Source organism: Arvicanthis niloticus, chromosome 2 (assembly GCF_011762505.2).
Source record: "Arvicanthis niloticus isolate mArvNil1 chromosome 2, mArvNil1.pat.X, whole genome shotgun sequence".
Lineage (NCBI taxonomy): Eukaryota > Metazoa > Chordata > Mammalia > Rodentia > Muridae > Arvicanthis > Arvicanthis niloticus.
The window spans coordinates 55205731-55220626 of record NC_047659.1 but is presented as its reverse complement, the minus strand read 5'-3'; the positions used below and the strand labels follow the sequence as shown (position 1 = coordinate 55220626).

Here is a 14896-nt window from a genome sequence, read left to right as displayed (position 1 = left end):
TGCACACTTGTGTACCAATTCAGAAGCAGAAATATATATCAATAATATCTTAGATTTTTCTTCAGTGCTTTAGATTTATTTCCTTAAAACTTTTTAAATATATTTAATATTAAACTCAAAATATCACGGCTATAGTGTTGGAAACTGAATGGACCATTTGTTCGTCTGTTTGTTTGAAGTACTGAACTTTTTTTTTTCCTTTCTGTCAGTAATCATTTGCTAGGTGAGACTGAGTACATGTACACTGCCTAAGCAGTGATCAAGAGAGAGAATTTTAAAGATTAACACCCACATGACTTTGTTCCTTTCACTACCCCAGCATCTGTCACCACCACTGTTCCTTTGCTGTGAATACATGTGGTGAGGACACTTCACTCTGAGTGTGCAGTTACCCCCCTTTCTCAGCAGGGTGTGCTTAACATCTGGTTCCATCACAGGCTGGCTGGCTCTCAGCATCCTGGCTGGCCTCTCTTCTATGTGCTTAGCATTCAAATAGGTTTCTTGAGATTCCTTTGTTATTTTATTCTATCACTCTCAAGTTATTGCAAGCCATTTGTTCCACAAGCCTGTGTTAAGTCATTTTTTTAAAAGCTAATTTATTCTAAATACCCCTAAGTAAAGAACTCATTATGACTTTTTCATCCCAATCCCCCCTTCCCCCCACCCCATGGGACATTGTAAAACCAAATTGCAGTAGAAAAGTTACCACTAGTATTATAGAATAGAACACGAGGGAGTGTCACACCTTCAAAAACACTGCAGTCACTGGTGAGGAGAAAAAGTCAAGACTGAAATTGCCAAAAGAAATGAGTCAAGCATCTTAGAGTGCGGGACACACTCTGTGAGTCTTCATAGTCAGAGTCTTGGGGTGAGTCAGAGAGATGAAACAGAAGAGCTGCAGGATTAACAGTAAGAAGACTGAGTTTGCAGACCAGAGCTGGATATCTGTACATGAACTTCGAATTATGCTATGATTCTTCACTTCTTAAATCCCTCTGCCATTCTTTCTTGCTATGGTGATACTTTACACAGTACCAAGTGGTCGCTGTCCATTTGCCTCTATAAGCTTGTTGGTCATTGATATTTCATCCAGTTATTTTGAGAGCTCATATAAAACTGGCTTTATTGTTTTTGCCTATGGCGCCTTCTTTATTTATATTATTTTTACTTTTGGGTAAAGATAATGAATTGTCACACATACTTATTTTCTTTCCAACTTGAACTCTGCTTCCCACCTAAAATCATAAGTAGAGATGTGTCTTTATAAAAATGAAAGCGAACAAAAGAAAAGTAATTGGAGAGTGATGTTTTAATGACATTTGAAACATGGTATGTAATCAGGAAGAAAATTGTTAGCTGTCAGTGAAGCACTGCAACCACGTGGATTCCCCACCACAGGGAAACTGAGCTTATATACATTGTGAGAGAAAATGCTTCCCAGCTTACAGTACTCTGCCAAAGTGTCAATCAAATGGAAAGAAGAGAAAAAAAATATTTTTAGCACTCAGAGACATAAGAATTTTTGTCCCAAGCATACTTAGTTGGAATGTACCAGAGGATGTGAGTTTTAAAGCAAGGTATGGAGAATTGAGAAAGGAAGAAGTTACTGAATCCAGAAACAGGTGACTTATAAAGAATGTTGTCATTAGAAGCCTCAGTGTGCACAGTGTGCTCCAAATTTGGGGGGGGGGGGCAACTCGAACAGATTTGGGCCAGGAGAAAACAAACTTCAAGACATAGCTCTCCAGAATTAAGAAGAAAATTATTGATTGGTATCTGACAGATGTGGTGGATCTGTGAGCATTGTCTATAAATGCAGAGATGACAGTAGTTAAGGTGATGGGTTGATAACCAGCTGACAATGGTAACAGAACCTAAGAACGGGATTGAAATTACTCACCATTCAGCTATGCAACGAACTAGACCCATGAGATCATAGAGGTATAAAGACTGTTTTATGGGCATAGTTGTGTGAGCATAATATGAGAAGATTGTAAATGGGGCAGCCATGTAAATACCCAAACCCCTATCTAACAAGAACACTAAGAGAGTCAAAGGACAGAATCATGATTGTCTGTCCTAGTGGCATTGAGGGTTCCTACAGCAGAAACAACCTAGGTCATTGTGATCCACTGTACAAACAAAACTCCCCACAGTTACTAATGTGGGGGCTCCTTACTGTTTGCCTGGTTGTCCTGTGACTTCAGGGATCAAGCTTAAGGATTAGGTTCTTGATATTAATACTTCCTGCTTCCTAATGTTATTCATCCCCGAATTTGCCACCCAGAGGCTGATAGCAATGACATCATTTCTATTGTTGTCAATATCAATGTAAAACTCCTAAAAGAATTTCATGAGGAAAAGAATCATCTGGAATGATCCTGAGGGATTGTGGGTATAAAAGCCACAGTACGGGGGAGGTAAGGGGAATTCTATAATGTTTTATCAGAAGTCGTGCTTAATTTTATTTTGAAATCCAGATGGGGGGGAGGGAGAGAATCATCTAAATTAGAAGTTGTTGGTCTTTTTTTGTAGTGTATACAACAGCCTTCACAATAAAAGGTATCCTGCTCTCGAGCTGTGTTGGATTGCTGCCTATGCTAGGAATTACATCTCTGGGGAAAGCGTGGGCTTTCAAGAGCTTCTTTAAAAGACTCAATTTTCTTCTTGCTGAGTATCAAGTGTAACTGAAAGCCTTCTATGCTTTGGGTACCATTGTGGAACTGTTCTGTTTATCAGGTGTTCTTATGTACTCTATAATAATTGGAAAAAATCCATGTTGATATTTTTTCTGTAGTTTTATTTTTTTGTGTGCGTATTTCTCTAAAAATCTATTTTTATATGATTTTCCTTCTCTGCTGGTGTATTTTTCAAGCCTGATGGTATATGCTTCTGCATTAATTAAATGTTCCAAGCCGCTTGTTATGTTTGTTTTGTTTCCACCCCACTTCCCAAAAATTTGAATGGTGACATCTAATCCTCCTACTTGCCAAAAAGATGGTTTGGGGGGGGGGGAGGAGCCTGTGGGATGTGAGTAGACCCGAGGCCACAGGGCTACAGAAAGGAAATCTGTGCTGTACTAAAAGAAATCTTTTAATAACAGCTCATTTGCTTCTTCTGCCAGGGGAGGAACATGGGAAAGAGGAAGTCAGCTGGAGCCAGCACTGGACCTGCAGGTCTTGGTGGAGGGCACAGCCTCCAGAACTCCAGAACTTTAAAAGAAAGAATTGCTATTATCAGCTGCACATAATGTACTGTGTTGTAGTTTTAGCTATCCTTATTCACTTTCAGACAGTCCAGGGCCCAGACTATGCAAGTGCCATCCACTTGTGGGTCTGGGTCCTTCCTATATCAATTACCAACCCTCACACACAAGTTCAGAGGCTGCCCTGCTTTAGATAGTTCTTTGCTTGAGACTGTCTTCCCAGGTGACAGGGAAGCATCAGGCTGAAAGGGTGCATCAGACTGACTACCCAGGGAGTCTGCTACCACACCTCACCCTGCTCCAAATCTGTGCTGGAATTTGCTCTAGGCTTATTTGCTGCCCTCTTTGGCCTTACTGTTAGCTTGTATTTTCAATTCTTTTGTCATATTAGTGAAGTTTCAGTGGTGAATGAACAATAATAAAGACTTCTAAACAGTAATCTACCATGTCTACTTTTAAACCATAAATCTTTTAATGTCTACATCCTTTTTGTTTGATTTTTAAAATATACTATAAATTTTCTGATTCATCTAGCATCAGTGCCTCTAACAAACACCCTTTCTCAGTATCAGGTTCCCCCAGTGTGAGAGAGTCAACTTGCTTGTAGATTTCTAGCATTTCTGGATGGTCTGCATTTCCTGGGTGGTGGCTGTGCCCAGGCTTTCTGTGGGATTTCTTAGCCTTTCTAACCCTGTCATAGGTTAGGTGCCCATCACTACACACAAACTAGAAGAAAGCTCTTGGGTCTGTACTATTCCTTTCTGTGAAGCAAGGAGAGTGTCAAGTAGGGGAAGGCTTTCTTGGCTTTCCTGCCTTTAGTCTTCTCAGTGAATCCACAGGGCTGCAGTAAATATCACTGGAAAGAGTGGGTAACACAGCTCCAGTGGGGTGTATTGTGAGTGGCAGGCTGAAAGAGATTCACCACAGGTAATGGGAAAAGAGATGAATAGTCTTTACATCTGTATGGTATTCACAGATGCAGCCAGAGTTACGTAATCTCTTTGATTTATGGTACCTTGGGTATTGTCCATACACCAGAAGCATCAAGGAAAAGAAGGGTTATAAAAATTCAGAGAAAGAAGAACAACAAAACAAGGCAGTGGGACAATTAAGAGACTGAAAGAGGACAGGCAAAGATGGGGGAGGGAAGGGAAGAGAAGGAGGGGGAGGGGAGAAGGAGAAGAGTAGAGAGAGGGATCGGGGAGAGAGAAACTCTGTGGAGAGCTTCCCAAATAAGGTTCCTCTGCGGAAGAGAAGAGAAAGAGGAGAAGAGGGAAGAAAGGGAGGAGGGGTTGTGGGAGGAAGGAAAGGAGAAAGAGGAAGATACTTTAGGGCAACTGAACAAGTACCAAGAAGCCTCCACTCCTCTTTCCCTTCTACTTCCTCTGGTGCTCCATGTTTCTGATTTACAATGTAGTCTCTCTCCATAGGTCAGATGCAGCATCTAAGGCCCATAATAGAGAGCCAGCCACAGACATGGGAGGGACAAACGAGAGGTATTTGACAAAGTACAGCTGAGCTGAGTGCTAAATGAGTTCTCAAACGTCCAGGAGTATGACATTTAAGATGTTAAGCTGCTCTCCAGCGCAGCTGTCATGAGTGTTCCTTATTCGTAGCCTGTCTCCTTGATTTGAGTAAATAACTCATTAGTGGGCAAAAGTTTCTGTCTTTTCATCAAGACACACAACCTCAAGTATATTTAATTACATTTTAGTATATATTTATTTAAATCATAGTGTTTTCGAGCTGTTAACAGTGACTAGGTCTAAATGATTAATTTTTTTCTGTCTTAGAGTTATATGGTTGTACAGGTTTTTATTTTGTTTGTTCTGTCTCCAAGGAGAAAGAAGGGGGGATCTTGAAGGTCTTTCTAACTATCTCTGTCCTTTAAAGGGAATTCTTGTTTTACATGCTGGTTATTATGCAATGCCTATTTCTGCAAAACAATAAGCTAACATCCCTTGAACTAGTGATAATACTTTACTAACTTGTCATTAGAGAAGAGTGGAAATTGGATATAATTTTAAACTGAGAATAAACCATTCATCACAGTGGCAGGAGCTCTGTGCTCATGGGTTCCATATCTCTTGATTCATCCACCCACGCTTTGAAAGCAATGAAGAAATATTATTTCCAAGTTGGACATCCACAGTTGTTCTTTCTGTCACTGTGCCCTAAAGGATATAGCATAGTACCTACTAACACAGTACTGATACAGCATTAAAGATTATAAGCGACCATAGGAAATTTTGCATAGGATCATGCAAAGACTGCTCCAGTTTCTGAAAGATTTGAGCAGCCATAGATATGGGTATCTGTAAGAGTCCTGACCACAATCCTCGACAAGCCGTGAGAGATGACCACACTGTCAATAGGACTTTTTTGTTCCTTTAAATCGAGACCATAATCATATCTAAATGCATTTAAGGCTACTGTCATAAAGCTAATCACATGGTATTTTGTGTTGTGCACATTTGAGGACTAAAATATGGTATAAATACACGTAGACACACATACTCACACACACACACACACACACACAGTGACACAACTAGGAAAAGTCAGGGAAAGAAGGGCATCCATCCTCTTCCACAGTTATGTTTGTTCGGGCTGTGAAAGTACCTTCCATGTGTCCCTAGTAAATGCCTGGGGTCCAGTAGGATGCTATTCCATGCAGCCCTAACACTGTCTAGTCAGAACCCACTGATCCCACCATTTTCCTTGTTGTTTCCTTCAGTGATTCACATTTTTTAGGGAACCTGTAGCTCGTGATTCACTAGTTACCAATACAGTACAGCATGAAGGAATGAGTGTGGGATGACCTTACATCAGAAGGTGCTGCTGCTTTGATGAGGCACAGATGTTAATTTCCTGATCGTTGACCTTTGGAGTCCATAATTTTATTTTCTAATGGGTCTTCATTGTTACTTTGTATTGTTTTAGCCTCCCATTCAAGGCAGGCAGGACTGCCTGAAAGTGGCTCATCAGGTTCTTGTCCTGATAGTTGTGATGTCATCTGTCCATCACGTGTCCATACTTAATGTGAGCATTAGTATCTACGACCAAGTTCCTTTCAACTTCACCACTACTCTCTTGGTTCTCGGGAAGGACTTTTAACACAAATTCATTTTTATCCATTTCTTCTGGAGATTTAGTAGTTTGTATCTCTCAAGGCTCATTTTAATGGAGTTGTTAAATATATTATTTCAGTGTTCTTTTTATGATTTTATTCTAATAAATTGCATTTTAACAAACTCGATCATTTTAGTCATTATTGTTACATTTGGGCCAATATTTTTCTTTTATTTTTATTTTCTTACAAAGAATTGGCTTTCATTACAAAAAAAGAATTGGCACTTTTTTATTACTAATTTATTTATTTACTTTACATTCCAATCACAGCTTCCCCTTCCTCTTCTCCTTCCAGCCAACTTCCTCTCCTCTCCCCCAACCCCTACCTCTTCCTTTTCTCCTCAGAGAAGGAGATGTCTCATCTGGATGTACCTGCCTTGGTATGTCAACTTACAATAGGATTTCTCCTATTGAGCCTAGACAAGGCTGCCCAGTTAGGGGAAAGGGATCCAAGGGCAGGCAACAAAGTCAAAGACAGCCCCTGCTCCAGTTATTGAAGAACTGGCAAATAGACCAAGCTGCATGTGGAAAGGGGGGCTAGTTCCTTCCCAGGCATGATATTTGGTGGTTAAGATGAGCCCCATGGGCCCAGATGAGTTGGTTCTATAGGTCTTCTTGTGGTCTCTTTAGAGTACTTTTCATTTTCTCCTCTGTGCCTTATCTCCACGTGCACTCCCAGCCCAGGAGCATCCTTTCTGCTGCCCTCACCTATGATCATGTGATTCCTCTAGGACATACTTTCTTCACACCGCATAATTGATTATTTTTCCTATCTCTTCATGTGTCTTCTAAATGTGTGTGACTCGGTGTCAGAACAAATAAGGAGATATTTCAGTGTGTGTGTGTGTGTGTGTGTGTGTGTGTGTGTGTGTATGTGTGTGTATTTAAAAGGAATAAATTAAACATGGTTTGGTTACTAAGTGTGGACAGAAACCTTCAGAGGTTTTATGAGATAGGTATTTCGCCAGATATATCTGGTAGCCTAGTAAAAACAAAACAAAACCAATGTAAGCAGTTAATGATGATGATGATTATGATGAGGATGATAAAAAATTCTAATAAGAGTAGAGAACTTGTTTACAATTTTAAATCTGTGTGCATATCATGTTTTCAACTTTATTCATAAATAGTCTCATACTTAATACATATATGCAAATTCACTCAGTTATAATCATTTCGTGCTTATAAAAAAACAGAGGTAAGAAGGGGGAATTCTAGTCATCCCAAAATATATGTCAGTTTTTTAGGGCAGGAAACACTTTTCTTTATAAAACTTGTTCACATTTTTGATGTGCACGCTTATTGTGTATATATGATGGCCTCTTACTGTAACAAGCTACTGATAGAGTGACTCCCTGGGGACCACTCAGGCTATCTGAATTAGGAACCCACCTGTGGTAACCTCCCAGGAAGTGCTCCTCTTGTTTTGTATAAACTTTTCCTTATTCTTGAGTTCTTCATTTTGATTTATTCGTTTCTTCAGGATTAGGTTTAATCACATATATATGAAGTTCAGAGTAATTGTACCCCTAAGTGGTCTTAAATTGATGCCCTTCCTCTTGGTTCAGACACCAAGTGATGCAGATAGAGGTGCATGCCACCATGCCTGGCATACATCACCTCCATCCTGCTTCTCTGATATTCTTTGGGTGGTTTATTAGTTAAGGTTTCTTCCATATGCCCTCAATACTTGACAGAAACAACTTAAGGGATAAAGGTTTATCTTGCTCACTGTTTATGAGGCTTCAACCCATCATGACAGTGAAGTTACACTTGGGAAGACAGCTCACATCATAGCCAGCCAGAAAACTTATACTCTGGTGACATTCTCTTTCCCAGAGTCCATGAGAAGGTGCCATCAAGGGTCAAGTTTCCCTCTCAGTGAATTCCCATCTGGAAGTATCCAAATAGACTTACCTAGAAATTTGACACAATCTCCTAGGTTGCTTGTAAGTCCTCCCTAGGCATGGCGAGGGAAGCTTTTCAGTTTGAAAAAAAAATAGCTTAAGTGACAACACATAAAACAAAATAAAATCAGAGTATGAAAGAGAGTTCTGTATATCAAAACAATCAAAACAAATCAAAACAACTTCAGTGTCCTATCACAGTGAATAAATAAGGAAGATGTGGCAAAAATTTATTGGAATACTATTCAGCCAAAAACAATCATTATATAGAAAATGCACAGTTTGCAAGTATACCCTACAACCAGCTACAGTCAAACAGTACTCAACAACTCTCATAAGGAGAATGCATTCACAATAAATATTTACACTAATACAGAGAAATGGAAGTGAAAAATCCTTGGTACTTTCATAAATGAAAGGCAACTTGATCAAATTTAAAGTTTATGGGCCAGAAGTTTCTGAATCCTTTCTGGGCCACTTCATTATTCTCACAGTGCCGCATCAAGCCTCCGTGCTAGGCTTACCATCTCTTTCTACAGAGCTTGGTAGAGTCATACTTCCCATAAGTTGGACTTTGTTTTTCTGTGTCAACTCTGTGTAAGTCATTTGGTATGTACAACTCACGTTGTAATGTCTGCAGGTATTTTATTACACAAAATTCATGTTGAGAAAGTGTGATAGTTCACACCTCCTTGAGAAGTTTTAACTAAGGTGTGACATTTTCTACAGAGAAAATATTTCTCCAGGTGGAGGAATGTCAACCGGCTTTTACAAAGCTCCCAGTTCGTTCTCGAATACTCTAAAGCTTGGTATTGGAAATCACTAGAAGTTAAACTGCCGGAAAATTGAAGTCATCCTATTTCAGCTAGTGCTCAAGTGGAGGTGTGTTCTGCCGTCGCCTCTGAACAGAAACGACATTAAAGCATCTCACAATGTAGAGAAATAGCTAAGGTGTCTTCATATTGTTTATCTGTGTTGGGTACAGAAAGGGGTTTATGGTTGTCTGTACTCTGTGAGAGGTAGTGGATCTGAACAAGCAATGTGGCTCCATTTCAGCCCAGGAAAGCATTTCCAAAGATGTCTGTCTTACAATTTAATGCAAAGAAGTTCCCCAAAGTGTCACACTTATATCCAGATCATGTGTATTAACTCACTGTGTTGGATGTCTATTGCTGCATGACCATTATCCCCAAATTTGCGGTCCTAAAACTCTGATCTTAATCATCTCAGAGTCTGTGTCAATCGGCATTCTAGACCTGACTTTGTTGTACTTCACTTTGTTGCTGTAGACCTGTGCTGAGAGTGTCATGGAGGGGAAGGGTCAATGCGACAGAGTTGCTCATCTCCTGGAATCAAACGTTACCTTTCATCTTTCTGCCTTTGTTGCATATAGTGGACAGTAGTTAAGGTGCCATCAGAAGATATCATGGCCAGCCCTGGAGAAGCAGAAGGATTTTAGATAAAATTCTAACCCTAAAAATAGACTCTTAGAAATGTGTCTTGAACATGTTGTGTTGAACTTTCAGAAAAATTGGCCTTGAATATGGTTATCATACTACATACTAATATTTGTAATATTCCTGAGATGTGAATATCATTTGTAATAATTACTTACATTAAGAAGATTGGTTTTAATTATACAAAATGAAAACATCTCTGCATAATGCTCTAGAAGTAGTTATGTTAGCTGTTTTATTTAGTTTTTGTGCTTAACACTGAGCTATTTCTAGTTAATAAAAAAAATCTCTCTCTCTTTCTCTCCCTTCCTTTTTTAAATAGACTAAGATGCTTAGTGAAGCAGCTAGAGAAAGGGGACGTCAACGTTGTTGACCTAAAGAAGAATATCGAATATGCAGCATCAGTACTGGAAGCTGTTTACATCGATGAGACAAGGTGAGTCGTAGCTCCACACACTTTTGTCTTCTCCTCTCTGTCTCTCCTCTTGGCCCTTTTATATTATAAACCAAATTATTCATCTTTGGTATGAAAGAAAAATCAAAATATTAAAATTTGAAGTTCATTTTCATGTAGCTAGTTAACTGGAATATTATTCTTTTTAAAATTATTAGTAGGTCCAAATAATTGAACATAATAAAATAGTCAAAGAGTACAATTATTAAACAAAAATAATTTATTGCTTCTTCATCTTTACTGTTCTTAAAATTTAAATATCAAAAGACTTATGTAGGCTTAAAGTAGGTTTTACTAATGTAAGAGTTCCTTCTATAGTCTCAGAATACAAAATCTCTTATTAGAAAAGGGGTGTGAGACCCATGAAATAGATTCATCAGGTCTTATGTGGAGGGCTTCTGAGGGTTAGCTAAGTATCTCATGCCCCAAACCTAGCATCATAGTTGGCAGTTGGAGGAGGTTTGGACGGAGACATTTATTTAAAGAGGGTTGTCAACACAGTATTGTGGCTCTCTGACAAATTCCCCATTAAATCACTTGTAAATTCAAGTGATTTGACTAGTCTCTCCTGGTACTCAGAAAACATTGAGGCAGGGTCTAAACTTCCCACCAGAGAAGGTGAAAGTTACAAGAAAAAGAGATTTGCCCCCGTGCAGGAGCAGAGGGGCAGGCACACTGCAGGAGTTCAGTTCAAAGACAAAAGGGAATTAGGAGGAGGTTTCTGGATGTACCATCGAGTGCTGACAAATGGGGAAAAGGGAGAGACTGCACTTATTTCTCATATAGGAGTCAGGACTGTAACTCCATCAGTGCAGTCATAATTTCTGAGAAAATAAGGTTCAAGATGTACTTTTGAATTAATTATCTCTGAAGGACTCATAAATGCCTATGATAAAATAAAAGAACCAAGGTTTGAGAATTTATATAGATTGCAGTAACATGAAAAAGTCTATTAAGATCCTTACCCTACTATTTCCTCACCCATCGTTGACCTACCTGTAACAGTAGAGTGTGCAGAAGACAAGGAGTGTGTACATGCTACCAGGCCCTGTCCCCTCTGCTCATGTTCACGTAGGTCAAGTCTGACCAGGGAGAAGGTGAGAAGTGTTAAAATAGAGATGGGTTGGAACTATTCATCTCTGTGTGCTGAACTTCACAAACAGCTAACAGGCAATACATTTATACTGTTATCTATGGTCAGGGTCTAGGCTAAGTGTTTTTAGATTCTTGCCGTCTTATTCAAGTAATTGAAATAAATGTCTGTGCTTGCCTGTTACAGTATGACTCAAGTCAAATATATAAAGAAATGATTCATCAATGTCCTGGCCCCACCTTAGTCCCAGTGTTCTCAATTCTCCCACTGAATGTCATGTATTTTCCAGTGACATAATAAAATAGTTTATTCTGGATTTTTCTCCCCTCGATTTATGGAGGTTGGACCACAACTGATATTTCATTTTACTGGTTTCACTAATCAAGTAATTTTGGAGCTCTTGAATCCTGTGTTAAACTTTTATACACCCCCAAATTAAAATGTTTTTACTTCTAAGAGAAAGATTCTCAATGCAGGCTGCATTGAGAAGGCTGCATCCTTGGGCCGTAAAATATAATTTCTCTGGTTTACAAGTTTTTGTTTGTTCTTTTGATTTTATGTTTTGTTTTGCTGGGAATTTTTGTTTGTCTGTTTTGCTTTGTTTTTTTGAGACAGGGTTTCTCTGTGAGCCCTGACTGTGCTGCTGTCACTATGTAGACCAGTTGGTCTCAAACTCTAAGAAATCCATCTACCTCCCCAGTGCTAGGATTAAAGGCATGCACCACCTCACTACCCTCTGAGCCCCAATTTGGAGTTATTAAGAGGTGAAAAATCACAGGTTTCTTTTTACTTTACAATCCTTCCCTGAGTTGTTTGCTTGGTTGATCTTCATTGAAAGCATAAGGCATAGGTGGTCATTCAAAGGGAACAGAGCCAGGTATGTGCTAAATGCAGAAGATGCTCCTATACTTTCTTTAGACTTTTGCTTTCAGCTGTATGACTTACAGTTCATAAGTTGATTGAACTTAGCAGGTTTAAGGTTCTTCAGTCTGCTTTGGACCAGACATTATATGTGATGTTTATTTATAAATGAACTTTAAAATTCAACACTTCCTTGGAGCTTTCCAACATCTTGCTGCATATGTAATTTTTATTTGCCTGGATGTGCAAAGTTTATTTGATTGATAATATGCTATATTTATTCATTCCCATGGAATTATGTCCTTCCCATGGAAATTATGATTTCATGGTTATTTTGCTAGCTTAGGTCTCCATGGTCCTCAAGTCATTTAAATACATGTTGCATTTTTTTGTAATTCTCTTACATTTGAAAATTGCTCTCTAGTACAGGAAAAAAAGGTTCAGCACAATGGTAGAAATTCAGCTTCTGCTGTGTTGGTTGTTTCCAGTGCAGGTTAGGGTCCAGGACAGTGAGTTATTTATTGGCTTGCATAAACTCTAGTTTATGTAGTGCTGGGTATTAAACACAGGGCTTTATGCATGCTAGGCAAGTGCTTCACAAAATGAACTATAGCCCCAGAGCCCTGCTCCTGTGTTTAAATCCTTCCATAGCATCGTGTTCATTAGATTAATAATAATTCCCTAAATTTACACTGTCGTCTAAAGGCTACTAGCTCTCCACAACCCAATGCAATAATCAGAGTGATTACTTTCTGCATTTACTAATGGGAGCACTGAAGCTCATTTAAAACATCACAGCAGCCCTAGGAGATACAAGTTCTCTTATTACTATTTTGAGCATAAAGACAATGAATCCCAGAAACGTTTACACAGCTTATGTAAGAGAGTACACTGAAGAGTGAGTTAGAGCCTCTAGCATTCTTGACACTGGAGTTGGGTTATTAACTACCATTCACACCCTAATCTGTTTAGTTAGGGTTAACTCACAGGTATTTTCAAGACTGGAGCAGTTGCTTAATGTACAAAAGTAGTTGCTGCCCAAGCAGGAAGATTTCCCCAGCATCCACGTAGGAAAGTCAACTCCTGTTACCCCAGTGTGGGTGGGGGCCTGGGACAATGAATTTCTGGAGTTTTCTGACAGAGGAAGGTAGAGAGCCTCAAGTTCACTGAGAGAACTCAGGGAAATATGGTAAACAAACAACAAACAAAAAAAATAGAAAGTTAGACCAGATATCCTCTTATCTCTTATCCTCTTGTACCTACCTACACAAATGTACACACACACACACACACACACACACACACACACACACGTACTTTTAAAGATGTTTATGGACCTTTTGATCACAAATTCTTAGATTCCATGGTATTCAGAGGGCATTCTCATCTTTCCCTGTTACGACCTTATGTTAACATACTGCTGCCGTGAACTCAGCTACAGTGGGACATTATGCCCTGGAGAGAATCAAAGCCACGCATTGGAGTTTTGTCTTCCCTGGAAAGCCTATGGCTAAGCATTTCCATCAGGCCAGTGGCTAGACCTAAAACTACTTCTCAAGAATCTTCCAATTTTGTGCTGGAAATGCGCACTTAAGGCATTTTAGAGCAAAACCCCATAATTCAAATTGATTTCCTATGTATTTTGTAAGGCCTGAAGCATGGAGTTGAGCATATTTCTGAGATGTGTTTGCCGTTTGTCTTAAGAATTCTAGTAAAGTAGGCTGTGTAACAGAAAGACTTAGGCAGCATTTAGTTGCATGCTAGTTTACATTTTAAGATACTCTGGCTTCTGAAAATTGTATCTAGCGAGCCTTTCAAGAAAGTAAACTGTTCTGTGCATGTTCCATGGAGATATTTGAATAAAAGATTAACACAGGATAAAATAGGAATTTTAATTTATCAGTGCACACACACATGCATGCAATTCTTTCTACTAAATATGACTGCAGGGTTTCGGTTAAAATAAATCAAAACAAAAATCTCACTGTAAAGATGATTTTGTTTAGAAAAATAAAATTTCTGATAGAAATAGAAATATGACTTTTATGGAGATTATTGTAAATTCCACAGTGAATATGATCATTTATTAGGTTTTATAAATTTGAAAATGCCAGAATTTGTGAGTCTTTCAGACATGTCTCTAGAGGCTATTATTCTTTAAAGTTACACAGTTGTAATCCATGTGATCTAAAAAGAATACACTTGTCCTTATTTGGATTGTAGCACAGCCAAGCAAAGAAGCATCCCTGGCTTCATGGATACCAGGGTAGGCAGCTGTATATTGTGTTTGCTAATACCTAAAACCATAATTTCCTCTTTTATTTTGGTTAAAATGAACCCATCTTTATGATTATCATGACTAGACTATAGTCTCTGAACTTAAAAAGAGCAGGTCATTCAAAGTCAGGACCCTCAACTCAAAACTGAAATAAAGGCACTTAATCTAGAGTACTCAACTTTCTCATGAAACACAGATGAGGGTTGACATGAAGACTATGTGTGACTTATGCCAGGTAGAGAAAAAGTTGGATTGTAACTATTATTTTTATTGTACATGTAAAATGAGATACACTTTGCATGTTTGGGTTACAGAATATATTAAGATATAGAATTTAAGCCCACTAAGGAAAATATCAAATAATTGTCTGAGAGCAGTTTGGAGTTTTGGAGAAAATGCACACAGCCATAGAATAAAAGATCTGAACAAAATGATGGAAGAGATCTAGCCCCTGCTAACACATTATCTCTTGACTAGCTTTCTAACTAAGCCTATGAGTTCTTATCTTG

The 14896-nt window shown here is 38.8% G+C and overlaps 1 protein-coding gene across 6 annotated transcripts in view; it reads left to right on the top strand.

The window, feature by feature from the left end:
* Positions 1-14896, top strand: part of Pde1a (phosphodiesterase 1A) — a 267795-nt gene that overhangs the window by 170503 nt on the left and 82396 nt on the right. For all 6 annotated transcript variants that reach the window (XM_076928955.1, XM_034495039.2, XM_076928956.1 and 3 more), the window contains one exon: positions 10024-10137. In XM_076928955.1, coding sequence (XP_076785070.1) covers positions 10024-10137 — 114 coding nt within the window. The remainder of the gene's footprint in view (positions 1-10023; positions 10138-14896) is intronic.